The sequence below is a fragment of the Loxodonta africana genome, chromosome 22 (assembly GCF_030014295.1).
Source record: "Loxodonta africana isolate mLoxAfr1 chromosome 22, mLoxAfr1.hap2, whole genome shotgun sequence".
Taxonomy (NCBI): Eukaryota; Metazoa; Chordata; class Mammalia; order Proboscidea; family Elephantidae; genus Loxodonta; species Loxodonta africana.
The window spans coordinates 38051751-38069757 of NC_087363.1; the positions used below are offsets into that span (position 1 = coordinate 38051751).

The window sequence follows — 18007 nt, forward strand, 5'->3', positions numbered from 1 at the left end:
GTTATGTTGAAAGTAGAACCAGGTGGTTAGTTTTTAAGCTGAGGACTGGTATGGTGGGTCAGCATTTGTGTGGAAGGTCAGGTGGAGAGGGAGAGAGCAGTGGAGGGGCTTGTGGAAAGGCTAGTTGTGGGGCTACTAGTCAGACCTGACATGAGTAAGAGTGGTGGCAATAAAAAAGAGGGGAAAGACATATAGAAAAATAAATAATTCAATGGAGTTCTTTTACAGGCTATACAGGAAAATGAGAGAGGAGGGAATAATAGATGACTCCACAGTCCCCAACCATGTGTCTGGGTGGGTGACAGTCCCATTTGTGGAAACAGGGAAGTTGGAAAAGAGGATCAGTGATTGATATGGTTTTAGATATGCTGATTGGGCTCAGTGGTCATCTCTCCCTGGGCTGTTGCAACATAGATCCTGACTCTGAGTGAGAGATTGGTACTGCAGATAAGGATTTGGGGATGATGGATATATGTGACCGGGCTGGCTTATAAATGAGTAAGAAGATAAGCAGTAGCTCAGTTTGGAGAGCACCATATTTGGGGCATTGGGGGAGAGAAAGAGAAACCACCCAGGGGTCAGGGATAATAAATAACAGCTTCACCATCATAAGTCCTTTGCATGTTTTATCCCATGAAATTTGCTCAATGTCCTAGAAGAAATGTTCTACTATTGTCCCGAGTCTCAGGAAAGCTAACCAACTTGCCCAAAATTGCTTAAGTAGTAAGCGGTGATACTGGGATTTGAACCCTGTCCAACTTCAGGAATTGAGTTCTTAACCATGGCTCTATACTGCATTCCTCCAGGAGAACAGGAGAGGGTAGGGATTCCCTTTAGTGAGGGTGATCAACAATTTTGAAGATCTCAAAACTTGGCAAGAAGACAGCCATAGATAAATGTTTTCAGGGTGCTGGAGGATACTAGAATCCTGACTGCAGAGAATGAGGAACTGGCTCAATGGTAAGGAAGTTAAGTGTAGACCCTTGGGTCACCAAGTGGAATGTAGAATAAAATGACAGAGTAAAGTGGAGATTGTTTCCTAAATTCAGAAGAATCCTGAGAGTGTTTGTAGGCAAGAGGGTATCGTAGATCAGGGATATTGAAGGCTGAAGAAAGAAGCATTTCCATTCAACAGCCACATACTTGTAGGCCCTTGGATAGGGCCACTCTGTATAAATAACTCACTGCACATGTGAACTGTCCAGGAGACTTGAGTATGAGTCGTTCTGCCCTGTCCTGATGATAGCTCCTCATGTTTGGTATGGGCCTTTATGGCTTACAAAGTCACTCCCATAATCTTTATCTCATTGCTCTAGCCTTTCAACTATATCTTGTGGAAGAATTCAAGATTCAGAGAGGCTAAATGGCTTGCTAACAAGAGTCAGGGCTGGGGCTCACCCCTAGACCACCATGTTCTCAGTAAGGAGTGAGTTGGTATAAGGGCAACTCACTCTCTCTATGTTCCCACCTGGGACTATTAAACAGGAAATCCCACCTTTGGGAAGTGATGAAAAGGGGAGCTTTTGCCCCTTTTTCCACTAGTCTTTGGCACTTCCTCAGAGAAAGAGTAGTAACATATTTGGTGAGTATAGGGGAAGGGATTGAGCACGTGTGGCTCAGCCCCTGTGGGGTTCACTTTTTCCATCTGCCCACCCACTCACAAGTGGGATACCTTCTGGTGCTCCTTGCCATAGGATCAGCTTCCCAAGCTCTAGGGCAAGGTTTGTAGTAAGACTGGTGCCTGGGTGCATACTAAGTCAGGGGCAAAGTATTAGCCTCTGATCCAAGCTGCATTTCCAAGCCAGCTTGACCAGAAACGAAGCTGTTCATCTGCCTGATGTGGTTCTAAACTTGGGTTGGAATGGGAAGGAACAGGGATAAGGAGGCATCAGTTACTTTTCCTGCTAATCCACCAAAGAGAGACTGGAATCTTTCTCTTTCCCATAAAAGCTAAATTCTAACATAAGAAATGGAAAGATCTTACAAATTCTTCAGTCTCGAGTGAAGAGGTATTTTGTGGTTTGTGGTGGTTCAGGAAAGGGTAGGTGGGACAATAGAAGCAGGAGTCCTGTGATCATTCATTCCTTCACCTGCAGGTGAATGATCAAATGAAGTTGACCGTGCTGGGGCAGGACTCAATAGTGGTCACCTTCACCGCCCTGAATGAGACAGTAACACTCACTATATCGGCCAACAATTGTCCTCATGGGATGACACATGATAAACGGGTAAGGCAAAGCTGACCAGCACCCAGCTCTGACCCCAGGGCATCTTAGTGTGGGGGGCCACCTCACATCTCAATACCTTTGCTCGTGCTGTCCCCCCGATGCAAGGCCCTACCTCTTTCTCTGCCTAATGGACTCCTACTCATTATTCATGGCCTAAGCTTAGAGTCACCTTCTCTGTGAAACTTCTCATATCAGCTAAGAGTCTTTCAGCTGTCAGTGACAGGACCCAATGCAGACTGGCTTAAACATAAAAAGAGAACATACTGGCTCAGCAACTGAAAACTCTGTCAATATCTAGCTTCAGCCATCGTGTGGATCCAGGTCCTCAAACGATTCCGTAAGATCTTTCCAACTCTTGACTCCGTTCTCCTCTTTATTAGATTTATTGTCAGAAAGTTTCTCTCCTTATGGTGACAAGATGCTCATGAGCATCTCTGGGCTATTATTATACCAGTTTTCATCTTCCCCGGAGAAGAAAGCTTTCTCTTTCCTAAGCACTGCTGTAAAAGTGCCATTTTTCAGCACTCACTGACTCCCTTGGCTATCTGTGGCTGAAGTATTCACTGTGGTGAGGCTGTGTGTTCCTCTTATTGGCCAGGCTGGAATTTCATGCCCATCCTGGGAGCCAATAGGGGAGATCAGCCCAGGGCTGAACCAATTGGTTCTGCCCAGTTCAGTCATGGTCAACGAAACGAAACCCAAAAGGACTCAAATTTTTAAAATGTGGGTAAAGCATAACGGTAAGCAGAATGGGAAAAATTATGAGTTGAAGCCCTGCTAAGAACTTCATTTCCCTCTCAGAAAACAAGGGCAGCGTGTGCATTGGGTAGTAAACAAACCTCTTGACCAGCGAGGTTGAAAACAGTGGTGTCCCACTCCAAGATGGCGGCCGACTACGTCGCTTTGAAAGTGTGTTGCTCTCCACAGTCCTGGCAATAATCCATCCTGCCACATCAGGCTCCTGAAGGGGTTGCTATGCCTCTTCCAAGTCTCCCATTGCAGGGCTTCAACTTGTAATTTTTCCTCTTCCGCATATCTTTCCACTTCTCTCAAATTAAAAATTCAAGTCTGTTCTGATTTCACTTCGTTGGCCATGGCCAAAGCCCTGGATCAGCCGTAAGTGGACCATCTGGGCTAAGTATGACCAGGAGTGTTTTCCTAAAGGAAAAATAATGGTGCTGTTATCAGCAGGAGAAGAAATGATGCTAGACAGAATAACTGCCAATGTGTTGGCGACCACTCTTCACTGCTCCCTTCCCCACCCAGGTAGAATTGCGTCTCTCCCTCTGCTGAGCCCTCCAGCAGTGACGCTCTTCCGTTCTAGCATTCCTTTATTTATGAGCCAAGCTCCTCCACCACACCGCAGATCCCCCTGGGTCCTACTAATGTCTGTTTCCCCAGAATTTAGCACAGGACTGCATAAATTAAGTACTTACTAAATATTTGTTCCACCACACATCTGTCAGTTTGTCATACTATGGTGGCTTGCATGTTGCTGTTATGCTGGAAGCTATGCCACCAGTATTTCAAATGCCAGCAGGGTCACCCATGGTGAAGAGGTTTCAGTGGAGCTTCCAGACTAAGGCCATGAAGAAAGCCCCGGTGGTGATCTACTTCTGAAAATTAGCCAGTGACAACGGTATGGATCACAACAGAACAGTGCCCGATGGACACAGTGCTGGCAGATGAGCACCTAGACGGTATGGATCACAACAGAACAGTGCCCGATGGACACAGTGCTGGCAGATGAGCACCTAGACCGGAAGGCACTACCATAGCTGCAAAACAGTTCATACGGACTGACAATCGTGAAAACAGTGAAGGACTGGGCAACACTGCGTTCTGTTGTGCATGTGGTTGCCATGAGTCAGAGCCGACTCAATGGCAACTAACAACCACAACAGGTATTTGTTGGATGAATGAGAAAACAGCAGAGACTTCTGTTCATTGGGTCTTCGTTGACCCTGCTGCGTGCCTGGGTCTGGGTCAATACCACGGGGAGAGAAGGAGGAGATGGAGAAGACGACCAGAACAACACACAGTCCCTAATCCCTGAGGGTGTATAGTCCGGAAGGGAATGCTTGACGTGTAGCACTGAAGCACCCAAGGGCTCAGTCAGATGGTGCAGACCATTCTCGTTCCATAAAGGGCACTTCAGCGGGGCTGGCTTACTCAGGGAGGGCTCCTTGGAGCAGGAGCAGGGTGACCACACCTCCCACTTGACCTGGGCCAATCTCAGTTTACACCTGTAAGCCTGGTGGAATTATTAAGAGTGCCACCTTTCACCCTCTAAAGTGTCCTGGTTTGGATGATAAATTCTATGGTCATCCTGAGCATGAAGTGAGCAAGCTGCAGAGGTAAGTACCACTGCATGCCACAGGCCCACAGACTCACAGAGCTGGCCAGTATACCAGTTGCCATCCGTTCGGTTCTAACTTACGGTGACCTATGCGTATCAGAGTAGAACCGTGCTTTGTAGGGTTTTCAGTGGCTAATGTTTTAGAAGTGGATTGCCAGGCTTTTCTCCCAAAGCACCTCTGGGTGGACTCGAACTTCCAGCCTTTTGGTTAGAAACTGAGCATGTTAACTATTTGCCCCACTCATGGACTCCACAGCCAACACAGCCCCTAAAGAGCGCTGGCCCCATTCTCATTTTCACAAGGAAACCAAGGCAAAGATTTGTTGGAGATCAATGTTATCTGAATAAGAAAATACCTGTGTTTCTCCTGGAGGAACAATTTGCCCCTGTTTTTTTCTACTGCATTTTAAGTGCAGCAGTGTTTCAACTTCAGCCATTCGTTAACTAATTCAATAAACGTTGATTAGCAACCACAGTGAGCCAGGTTGGCTGACGGGGAAGTAGAAATGAAGAAGTTACTCTCCTTCTCATCTCTGAGATACTTTCAGTTTATTGGATTATAACCACCAGTTATAATCCAGCTTGATTAATGTGGGGTCCCAGATAGAGGGGCGCTGCAGGTCCTGGGGGCCAAGGAGAGAAAGTGTTCATTAAAGGGGCCTCAGAGGAACTCCCAGGAAATGCAAATGCCAGTGAATTCAACCTGGGCTGGTTGCTTCAAAGATCAAAATATTCACAGGATTTTCAGTCTGTCTGGGCTGAGAGAAATTATCAGGCTTGTGGATGACTGTGTGCTGTCAATTTGGCCCCGTACTATTACTCTAAACATCATTGTCACGTGCGTGCTATGTATGAGGTCGCACGTCTGTTTCTTGAATACCTTTTCAGACTGTGTAAAAATGTAAGTTTACTTCTAAAGGGCAATAGGTTTTAGAAAAGACTCATTCTTGTAAAATTCCAGGAATGTTCTGTTTTTCTGGCAGCCCATGGTCGGGTTATCTCTGAAGTCTGGAACACAGCTGAGAAGCAGGGCATAGCAATTAAAGACCCCATGAATAATCAAGAGAAGTCCCTCTAAGTTCTTGTACTACACGTGTCCTCTGGGCATAGGAAACCAATGCCGCAACCACCAATCGCCGTCAAGTTGAATCCGACTCCTGGCAATGCCACGTGTGTCAGAGTAGAAGTGTTCTCCACAGGGTTTTCAATGGCTGATTTTTTGGCTGTAGATTGCCAGACCTTTCTTCTGAGGCACGTCTGGGTAGACGAATAGCCAATTTTTCAGGTAGTAGCCAAGCACTTTAACTGTTTGCTCCTCCAGGGACTCTAAGCATAGGAAAGCCCCTCAGTGATTCAAGTCTTTTTTTTTTTTCCTGAGCTTAAGCAAGTTTTGCAAACTAGAATCAGAAGTCCAGAGTTAGACGGATGGTTCAGTGCGGTAGCCACAAGCCACATGTGGCTATTGAGCACTTGAAATGTGAGTAGTCCAAATTGAGATGGGTGGCAAATGTAAAATAAACCCAGATTTCAAAGACTTAGAATGAGAAGAGAAAGTAAAATCTCTCATTAATAATTGTTTATGTGAGCCACAGGTTGAAATGATAATCTTTTTTGATCTATTGGGTTAAATAACTATATTATTAAAATGAATTTCACCTGTCAAAATTTTTTTCATATGGATAGTAGAGTATTTAAAGTTACATATGTAGCCTGCAATGTATTCCTACTGGACGAGCTGGTCTAGAGGGCAGAGTCCCCATTATGGGAAGCATGCATTAAGGGAAGTTTACAGAGACTCGGTGTGACAGGTAGAAGGCTGCAAAGTTAATTAAAAATGGCATCATAACTCACAGAGCATAACTGTCTTGGGGACATTTAGCAAAGGGCTAAACAGACCAGTACACTGAAACAGCTTCTGGAAACAGTGCAGCCTTAGAGAAGATGGTAATTGACCGTGACCAAGAAGACTGACCTGCCAGAAAAGCGGTCAGGTCTTAACCTTGTCTGTCTGAGAATACAGGATGTGTACCGTATATTACAGCATTCCAACTAGGTAACCAGATGAATAAATATCATGACTTATTGCAGGCGGCAGGGTTTCCAAATGTTGCTTTCACCGTGTGGTTAAGCATCTCAGGATATTTCTGCATGAAATCTTGAGGCTCATAGGATTGGCTCATCTGAGATTCTTGGACTGTGAAAGCTGAAAGGAGCCTACGGGAAAATTTGCTGAGCGTAGAGTTGGCAAAGAGCTTAGGCTAGGAAGAAGCCATAAGGCCTTTCCCTTCCTTGTCCTAGGCCTCAGTTTCCTCAACCGTGTAGAGCTCTGTGAGGGCCTGCCCAGCTTTGATGTGCTCCCACTCTGTGACTTTTGCAATCTGTTCAATTGCCACTGTGTGTGTGCTTATTTGGGGTGGCTTATCCGTCACCTACCAAATTCCTGGCCACCTAGGAAGACTGTGGGGGATAGCCCCCTCCCCCCAAGTCTCTGTCACTGGGAAGCTTGTTCGATAGCTTCCCCAGACACTCATCACCCTGGAAGAGCCACCCATCAGAGTGACAGCCAAAACGGCAGTTGCAGCTTTTACAGCCCTGCAGCCTGACTCTTCACTAAATATTTCTATCAAGGCAGCACTTCGGGAGCGAGGTAACGTCTTAATTTAAATGCTTTATTAGCTCGGAGTGCTACCGCAAATCCTTTTTGGAAGCAGCCTGGGTATAAATTACAAATAAATAAATAAAATTAGCCCAGAAGCAGCTGCTGGGGCAGGCAATCTGAAGGATTGTCGCGCCCTTCTATTAATTGGGACATCCTTTACAGAATCCCTACTCGCAGGGTAAGGAGGAAGCTGGGCCAGCTTCGCTGTTCTTTAGAAAAGCTGTTTGCCACCCACCCCATTCTCCCACTCTCTCCACCTGATACTTAAATTCCACAGGAGAAATTTTTTTCGCTCTTCCCCTGTGTAAAGAGGAGACCTAGAGAGCATGGGTCCTGCCCTCAAGAATCTGTTGAAGTCTAGGGACAGAGGAAGAATAAAAATGACCAGGACACAGGGCAGAAGGGAAAGGAATGGACGCAGGACAAAGATGGCAGTTTAGCATAGAGGGCAGTTACTGTTGGCTACGAAAATCTGGGAAGGCATCCGGGAGAAAAAGACTTTTAAAAAGTTGGGTCCTGACTACAAATTCCTCTGGAATCTGAGACCGATTTTGCCATACCACTGAGACGCCCCAACGGTTCAGAGGGCATTGTAGATCAGGTTCCCTGGGAACAGACTCTGAAATGGAAACACAAATGCAGTTGTTTATTGTGGAGGATTCCTGAGGGTAGCAGGCTTGGCCCGAGGGAGAGGTTGAGCAGCAATGCAGTCACAGCAAAGACCTCAGTGATCCCACAGGTGCCCTGGAGCCAGAATGGCCCTTTAGCGTAATCCTGGATTGAGACAAGAAGCCTGAGTCTTTGTCCCCACAATGACCAATCGTCATGCATGACCTTTGGCCAAGGACAATTCCTCAGCTGAGAGCCATTGGCAGCTGGAGAAATGCAGGAGCCTCTGGGAGACGTACCACGGTATCTACTACAGGGTGGGACTGGCAGCGCAGCGAGAGCTCCCAGAGGCCTTGGTTCATTCAGCTATTTATTAATACAATGAACATTTATTGAGCACCTTCTACAGGACAGGCACTCAGACACAGAGGATGCTGTCTTAGTGACCTAGTGCTACTGTAACACAAATACCACACGTGGGTGGCTTTAAAGAGCAGAAACTTAATATTCTCACAGTTCAGGAGACTAAAAGTCCAAATCAGGGTCTTGACCATGTAGATTCCTTCCTTGTTGGTAGCCCCAAACACTCCTTGGTTCCTTGGCAATTCTCACATAGCATCTGTCTTTCTAGTATGTGTGCGTCCTTCTCTGTGTCTATGCTGCTCTTTATATAACTCAGAAGTGATTAGGTTTAGGATCCACCCTACACTGTTATGACTGCAACTGATTGATTACATTATATCAGATTGCACTGTGAATGGTGATTACATTACGTTACGTTATGTTACACTACATGCACAGGTATAGAGGTTGGGGGGACACAGTTCAATCCATAACCAATCAAGACTCACTCCCTGGCCTCTAGGAGCTTACAGTCTAGAGGCGAAGACAGATTCAGATACAATTAATTACTTATGTCTTCAAGTTCCAGAGAGACCATTATGGGGGTTCAAGGCAAGTGGCAGCTCTGGGCAGTAAAATCAGGGAAAACCTTCCAAGATGGGGCCATGTGAGTCAGGTCAGGGCCAGTGTGCAGAAACTCACGGGTCTGAGGGGAGAGAAGCGCTTTTCAGGCAGAGGGAACAACACATACTCCAAACAAGAGCAAGTCCTGGTTTTCACTGGGTAGGGCAGACCACACCTCGAAGGGCAAGTGACAACCACCTTTCCCTCTCTGCAGGTGCCCCGCAGAATCAGCAGCCTTGACGACAAGATTTCTAAGATGAGCCGAGCCCTGGCTGAGATCAAGAAGAGGTTTCAGAAAACAGTGACTCAGTTCATGAATTCTGTCTTGCTGACAGCAGGTAACAAGGGGGCAGAAAAGTGGGTCACCAGCAGGTTGTCTCATAGGACAGCTCTCCCCCAGTTCCTACTGATTGCTTCATCTTGAGTCTGAGTCTCCAACAGGGTGGCCAAGGCAGGGAGGATTGTCCAGGTATAGATGGGGCGTTAGACTCCAATTGCCACATCGCTAATAAACAGTGAACTTTGCCACTTCAACTTCTGAGCCCTCTCCCTGTGTGTCTGTTCATGTTTCTGTGTGTCTGCCTTATTTTCCTATGTCTCTTATTGTCTCCCTGTATCACTCCTTGGCCCCAGCCCCACATCTAGGTCACCTGTCAGCTCCATGTTCCACATCGTCCATCCATTCATAGCCACTGTTCCTCCCTCCTTGTTGTGGGAGACCTCAGTAGAAGAGGAAAAAACAGTCACCTCCCCAGGCTGTTCTTGTCAGGCCCACAGAGTTCCCCTAGGCAGGCATGGGTAGCCTCAGGAGCCCTTCCACCTCTGGGCTTTCCTCATCACGGCCCACGGACCTGGAGACAAAGGATCACTCACCCTACAGTGTGTTGCGCCCTTGCTAGATACCAAGGGGCTGTGCTCTCCCCAGGGCCTCCGTGGGGAAATTGTCCTTTGTCCTTAAAGACTCAGTTAAAATGCCCCCCTCTCTGGGAGGCCTTTCCTGACTCCCCCGGCAGAATTGGTCACACCTTCTACCCTCCTCGGGACACCCAGAGCATTTTATAGGTGCTCTAATTTGGTTTTTCTAATTATAGAGCTTACTTCCAAGCATTGTAAATGAATATTAGCCCTGGTAGCACAGTGGTTAAGAGCTCAGCAGCTAACCAAAAGGTTAGCAGTTTGAATCCACCAGGCACTCCTTGGAAACCCTATGGGACAGTTCTACTCTGCCCTATAGGGTTGATATGAGCTGGAATCGACTCAACAGCAACGGGTTTGGTTTGTTTTCTTTATACCCCCTACACCCCAGTCTGGGCCAACTCTCTGTGCCCAGCATCTATCACCCACTAAATGTTTGGTAAGTGGATAAAGGAAAAAGAATTCCCTGACCTCAGAAGTTTTCCAGGCTAGTAGGGGAAGCGAGACAAGAGTGCAAATAAATACAACACAACGAAGGAAGTAGATAGAAGTTACTTAAATCTGGCAACCGGGGAAGAGAATTCTGAGGGACAGGAAGAGCATGAGTCAGAAATGCATGCTGAATGAGGTCTCCCTCTGTACCCAGCCTCTGCGAGGGTGCAGTGGAGGATACAGAGCCAAATGAGGCCAGGCCATGTGGGGAGAGTGAGGTCTGCACTGGATCTAGAGAATGAAGAGAGATGGGATGTCTTCTTCTTACATCCATCCAACATTTACTGATTAAAACTTGTACTAGGGTTAAAATATTGCCTGATACAGTGCTGGAAGATGAGCCCCCTACATTGGAAGGCGCTCAAAATACACAGTGGCTGCAACAATGGACTCAAGTATATCAACAATCATGAAGATGGCACAGACCAGGCAGGGTTTTGTTCTGTTGTGTGTGGGGTCAGCGTGAGTCAGAGCCTACTCAGGGACAACTACTGACAATAACATTTGTACTAGGCAGTAGAGGGGAGGCACTCCAGGCAGGGGTGCCAGGAGGAGTGAAGAAGTGGGGATGGAGATGAGCTGACAAGGGCTCATGTGTTCAGAGCCTCAGAGCAGAGGCAGAGGAGGCCAAGGAGGTTGGCTGAGGCAAGGCTGGGAAGAGAGACTGATGGCAGTGTCTGTTAACAGGTCTATTCACCATAGAATATCCCATAAGAGAAGAGGCAGAGCTCATTCGGACCAAGGTGAAATCCGGGCCTTATGTTGATCGGGCCCCCAAGCTGAGTTTATTCTCAGGAGAACCTCTCTTAAGATCTCACTCGGCGCGACCAGAATCCTCGATTGGAGAATCTTCCAGGGAAGAGTCTGCATCTGCTCCTGTGAGCCCCACTCGGAGGAAGACCCTCAAAATCCAAGCCAAGCCCATGGTTAAATCCAGGTTGGTGGAGCCCTTCGTTTCTTCCACTTCTGTGTGTCAGTTGCTGTCATGGGTAGATGAAGGTGAAGGAGACAGAAGAGGCCCCTCCGTTTTGGTGCTTAAGTTCTAGGGGAGGGGAAAGATAGAAGACAAACAAAGGAGCAAATGAAATAATTTTAGATAATAATAAGGGCTAGGAAGCAAATAAATCAGAGTAATAGGCTAGAGCAGGGGTTGGCAAACTATGGCTCATGGTCCAAATCTGGCCTTGTTGCCTGTTTTTTATGGCCCATGAGCTAAGAATGGATTTTGCATTTTTAAATTATTGGGGAGAAAATCAAGAGTATTTCATGACATGTGAAATTATATGAAATTCAAACTTCATTATCCATAAACAAGGTTTCGTTGGAACGCAGCCACACCAATTTACTCGCATACTGTCTGCAGCTGCTTTCCTGCTACACTGGAAGAGTTGAGTAGCTGTGACAGAGATCCCCTGGCCTGCAAAGCCTAAAATATTTACTATCAGGCCCTTTAAGGAAACCCTGGTGGCGTGGTGGTTAAGTCCTAGGGCTGCTAACCAAAAGGTCAAATCCATCAGGTGCTCCTTGGAAACCCTATGCAGCAGTTCTACTCTGACCTACAGGGTCACTATGAGTCGGAATTGACTCGATGGCAACAGGTTTGGGGTTTTTTTTGGCACTTTATAGAAAATGTTTACTCCCCACCCCCAGAGCAGAGAGTATAGTGGTGTGGGATGTGCCCCACTAGGTGGAGAGGTCAGGGAAGGCGATTCTGAGGAGACGGTATATAAATGGAGGTCTGAAGGATGAGAAATCAGCAGCCACAAACAGATATGGGGAAAGAACATCAGGCAGAGGGTACAGCAAGTACAAAGGCCCTGAAACAGGAACAAATATGGTCTGTGTGAGGAACAGCAAGAAGACCAGTGTGACTGGACGTGAAGAAGGGGGAGTATGATGTGAATTGAGGACAGAGAGGTAGGCAGGACCCAGACCAAGGAGCCTTTTTTGCATCAGAGGAAGCCATTCCATGGCTTTGGGAAAGGGTGTGTGTAAAATGGTGGCAGTGGTACTAGCATCATCACCTGTCTAACCTCATGGGGGATAATGACCAGGATCAGCCCAAAGCTAATTCTCACAGGGTGGTGACCAGGCATACCTCCACTCCAAGCTTTTTACCAATTCTGACTCCAGCTATTCTCCCCACGACACTCTATTTCTGTACTGGGTTCAATAATTTATTGCAATTGCCACAAAACTCACAGACTGTACTTACAGTTAAATGGTTTATTAAGGAAGTAACAGGGTACAACCTGGGATCAGGATCAGGAAGCATGTAGGCAAAGTCTCCCTTCTTCAGTGCAGGACAGCTCTTTCAGCTCCTCTAAATTGTGCAGGCCTCCTCTCTCTCTTTCAGGACAGGCTCCTCTCGGTATCCTGAGGGCAGGTTCCTTTCAGCCCCCTAAGGACAGGCTCCTCTCAGCCTGCTCAGAACAGGCTGTTCTTGGCACCCTGAGGACAGGCTCCTCCTGGCCCTCTCAGGACAGACTCCTCTCGACCCATCTCAGGACAGGCTTCTCTTAGCCCTGCTGTCTGTTGCCACCAGCTCTGCCACTGAGCCCCTTTCAGGCCTCTCGCTGTCCTCAATATTACAGCCCTTGACCTGTTACAGATCTTCTATGAGGTTCCTTGCCTCCTCTCTTTCTTTCTTTGCTGCTTCTCTCTTCTTTGTTCCTTTTGCTTCTTCCTGCTGCTTCTCTTCCTGCTTCTTTCTGTCTGACAAACCTCTGTGGGGATGGCTGCTTAAATACACAAACACCTTGTCAATTTCAAAGCATGGCACTCTCATCAGGGCCATGAACTGACTAATCCTCTCTCAGTAGGCTACAGACACTTCTTTTGCATAGTAGGTGTGACGGTTAAGGTTATGTGTCAACTTGGCTGGACCATGATTCTCAATGATGTGGCAGTTACATAATGGTGTAATTGGCAGTTATGTAATGATGTAGTCATCCTCCATGATGTGATCTGATCTGATCAGCCAATCATTTGTAAGGGGAGTTTCCTTGTGGATGTGGCCTTCATCATATATTCTGGCAAAGTTTACTTGCTTGCTCTGGATCCTGCATCTGGCTCATCATCATCTGATATCCGATTCTTGGGACTTGAGCCAGTGGCCTGCCATATTGCCTTCCAGTCAAGGGATTCATCAGCCTCCACAGTCTGTGGACCAGCAGCCTCCTGCCTCACCTGCCAGTCTTGGATTCATCAGCCTCTTCAGCCCATGAGCAAGTGGCCTGCTGTCTGACCTTCCGATCTTGGGTTCATCAGCCCCTGCAGCTGTGTGAGTCAGGAGAAGCCTCTAGCCTGACACCTGACCCACGGACTTGGAACTTGCCAGCCTCTACAACCGTGTGAGCCAGTTCCTTGAGATAAATCTTTCCCTCTCTTTATATATATATATATATATATATATATATATATATATATATATATATATATATATATATATATATATATATAATCACTGGTTTTGCTTCTCTAGAGAACCCAGCCTAAGACATTTGGTGCTGAGAGTGGTTCTAGACAAACAAAATCATAAGGATGAATTTTCTGAATTGGTTCTCAAGTGTCACTAATCTTAAAGGTACTGATGATTCTGCCTCCAGTCGTAAAGATGACACTGCTAATCCATGGCATGAGATGGCAATATCAGTACGCAAAATATCATCACCAATAGATCAAGTACTGCTGAGAAGCAAAGCCCTGGGTAATTGCATGTTTGATACTTTTCTACAATTTTGTTAGAATGAGGCTGGTTGGTTGACCCTACTTTCACTAGACAAAGTGGTTAAAGAAAAGAATGAGCTTAGGGCTTCAGAGTCACAACTTAAGCACAGCGTAAAAGACCTCAAATTTGCCACTTCTGCCCTGAAAGACTTATTTCTTGTAGTTACAGAGCCAATATTGCAGAAAACCAAAATCAGAGTCTTATTATAAGAGTGGCTGAATTACAATGCGAATGAATCCCCAACCTCGAATGGTGTCTGAAGTTAAAGTGATACCATTGACCGAGAAGAAATGGGATCCTGAAACTTGGGATGGAGACATATGGGCAGATAATGAGGAAGCTGGGGACACCGAGCCCGTAAATTCTGTTGAATCACTCCTACCAACAGAACCAGCCCTCTTACCCCCACCTGAAGAGATCACTCCACCTTTGTCTGCTAAGCCACCCTCCCCAGTAAAACCATCATCCCTTCCACCCCCATCTGATGAGATTAACCCAGCTGTGCCTGAAGAGTCTTTGTCTGAGATATCACCTGCAGCAACACCTGGGGTATTCCCTGAGGTAGGAAAATTGGCATGTTAGAGTGGATTTCTCAGGGGAGACCCACAAACCCACACATGGAGTGCCCAGAGGACACACCTTTTACCACAACAGTGAGGAACAAATTTGTGAAGGAAGCCCCAGCATCCATGAAGACTGCTGTGATTGCTATTTCATGTAAGTCAGATTTGACAGTGGGAACTACCCTAACTGAATTGGGGCCTAACTACAACTGGGCTGATTGGACCCCTTGGTGGTAGGGACAAGTGGCAGCACTCAATCGACAAAGACAAGGTTGATGTGGTTGCCGTAACGGACAGTGGAGTTAAAGCAATAATCAGAGTAGCCTGACTCATATGGACTTACGCTGTTGGCTACTTAGTCATGGTGTCTCTAGGAGTGAAATAGATGGATGGGAAATGTACTAAATATTGACTTGATCTGTACAAGCAGAAGAATTCCAGGTCAAGTGAATGGCAGTCCAACTCAAATCTCCAGAATAGAAAGTCATGGCCCCTCAGTCAATTCCCAGACTTGAGCCAGTTTACAGACCCACAAACCCTTAAATGAATGGGAGGCTGGGTCCCCTTGAGGAAGAACCCCACTATGCTGCCAAAAATTTATACCGTTAATCTCTTTCCCAGCCTTCCCCAAAGGGATCTATGGTCTTTTACAAGAGTGACTGTTCATTGGGGAAGAGGAAATAATCAGACTTTTGGGGGATTACTGGATACTGGCTCTGAATTGACAGTTTTGTTCTTATTGGGATAGACACTCTTGATACAGATTTGCCTTCCTTGAATGCAACGCCTCTGCCAAAACTACCATCTGTGGACTCACAGAATCTTATCCACCGTCATGGTATCCAACAAAGCATTGCCTCAGATCAAAGGACTCACATCACAGTAAATGAAGTATTCCTCATGGAATTCACTTGTCTCACCATGTTCCCCACAATCCTGAAGCCACTGGCTTGATAGAACAATGGAATGGCCTTCTAAAGACACAATTCTGGTGCCAGCTAGGTAGCAACACTTTGCAGGGTTGGGGCAATGTTCTCTAGGAGGCTGTATATGCTCTAAACCAACATCTGGTATATGGTGCTGTTTTTCCAATAGCCAGGATTCATAATTCCAGGAATCAAGGTGTGGAGATGGTAGTGGCACCACTCACTATTACCTTAGTGAGCCATTCACAAAATTTTTGCTTCCTGCCCCCACGACCCTATGCCCTGCACATCTAGAGTCTTAGTTCCAAAGGGAGGAATGATCCCACCTGGAAACACATCACTGATTCCATTGAACTGGAAGTTAAGAATGCCACCCAGCCACCTTGGGGTCCTAAGGCCTCTGAATCAACAAGCAAAGAAGGGAGTTACCTTATTGGCTAGTGTGTTCGACCCTGACTACAAAGGGGCAATTGGATTGATGTTGCATAATGGAAGTAAAAAAGAGTATGTCTGGAATAAAAGAGATCCCTCAGGGCATTTCTTAGTACTACATGCCCTGTGATTAAAGTCTATGGCAAACTATAGCAACCCAATTCCAACATGACTACTGATAGCCCAGACCCTTCAGGAATGAAGGTTTGGGTCACCCCACCAGGCAAAGAACCATGACCAGTTGAGATACTTGTTGAGGGTATGGGAATACGGAATGGGTGGTGGAAGAAGGTAGTTCTAAATACCAGTTATAAGCATGTGACCAGCTGCAGAAATGAAGACTATAATCGTTGAGTATTTCTTCCTTGTCTGTGTGCATCAAATATTTTTGTTTTCTTCACTTATAAAATATATGATGTAAATGGGGCTAGTGCATTTTTGGTTGTACATATGATAGTTTTTTTTTTTTATGATAGTTGTATCATGTTAGGTGAATGTATGGCTTCATAATTGTCTATTTAGAGATTCTGTATGGTTTAAAGAGATGTGTACAGGTGCCAAGTTGACAAGGGGTGGGACTGTGATGGTTAAGGTTGTGTGTCAACTTGGCTGGACCATGATTCTCAGTTGTTTAATAGTTATGTAATGATGTATTTTGGCAGCTATGTAATGATGTAGTCATCCTCCATGATGTGATCAGCCAATCAGTTGTAAGGGGAGTTTCCTTGCTGGTATGGCCTCCATCCAATATGTATATCGATGTTCTGGCAAAGCTCACTTGCTTGCTCTGGATCCTCCATCTGGCTCATCATCTGACCTCCGGTTCTTGGGACTTGAGCCAGCATTCTGCCATATTGCCTGCCAATGTTGGGGTTCATCAGCATCCACAGCCTGTGAGCCAGCAGTCTGCTTCTTACCTGCCAATCTTAAATTCATTAGCCTCTAGCCTGTGAGCCAGCATCCAGCCATCTGACCTGCTGATCTTGGGTTCATCAGACCCTGCAGCTACAGAGAACTCCAGCCTGACGCTTGACCCCCAGACTTGGGACTTGCCAACCTCTACCGCCACATGAGCCATTTCCTTGAGACAAGTCTACCTAGATGGTTAGCTATTTATACACTTCACTGGTTTTCCTTCTCTAGAGAACCCAGCATAAGAGAGTAGGCTGCAGGCACTTCATTTTCACAGTCTATTGACCAGTCCCTGCAAGATGCATATCAATCGCAGGGCAGGCTACAGCCCAGGTCCAGACAAAAAGTATCAAAACCAAGTTTTTTACAGTTTACCCAGGAAATGTCAATCAATCTGAACATAAGTAACAAACCCTCTGTGGTAGAAAAATAGGGAAAAGACCTATCAAGGGTTATGGGAAAAAAAACCTCTCAAACTGTTTTTGCAAAGAACCAAGGAAAAAGATCTCATAAATTTTTTATATCCTGTTTAACAGCTTTCCCTACTCAAGCAACATGGCAATATTGTCCAGAGCTGCCTTTTAGTAGCTTTTTTGGTTTCAACTATCAAATTTATCTCTATCCTCCACCTGGAATTTATTTCTGTACCTGATGTGATGTAGTGGTTGTCTAAATTTCTTCCATATGGCTGTCTAAGTGATCTAGCTCCACCCATTGAAAAAATTTTTATATTCTCTCGGCTCTTTGGTGCAAACTCTGTCACAAGTCAACGTCCTGTGTATATAAATTATCATTTTCTGAGCTCTCTATTTTGTTCTTTGTCTAACGTTTCACCAATACCAAACCGTCTTAATTATTACAGCTTTATAATAAATATCGATATGCAGCAGAGTGAGTACTCAAACTTTGTTATTCTTTAAAATTGTTGGCCGTTTACATTTCCATGTAATTTTAATATCAGCTTGTCAATTTAAAGAATTTCGTGGGATTTCAGTTGAATTGTTAATGTCTTTTGAAATATTTCAATCCGTGGACATGGTATATTCCTTTAATTATTTAGGTCTTCTTTAATCTCTCTGTAACATTTTATAGAGGACTTTTATGTCTTTCATTAGATTCATACCAGGTTATTTAATGATTTGTGTGCTATTATAAATTATATTTTTTTAATTTAATTTTTCTATTTGTTGCTAGTATGTAGAAAGGCAATTGGTTT

The 18007-nt window shown here is 45.6% G+C and overlaps 1 protein-coding gene across 1 annotated transcript in view; it reads left to right on the forward strand.

Annotated features, from left to right (window-relative positions):
- Positions 1-18007, forward strand: part of C22H3orf20 (chromosome 22 C3orf20 homolog) — an 86225-nt gene that overhangs the window by 41814 nt on the left and 26404 nt on the right. The window contains exons 8-10 of the mRNA XM_003409739.3: positions 2097-2228; positions 9036-9159; positions 10916-11165. Coding sequence (XP_003409787.1) covers positions 2097-2228; positions 9036-9159; positions 10916-11165 — 506 coding nt within the window. The remainder of the gene's footprint in view (positions 1-2096; positions 2229-9035; positions 9160-10915; positions 11166-18007) is intronic.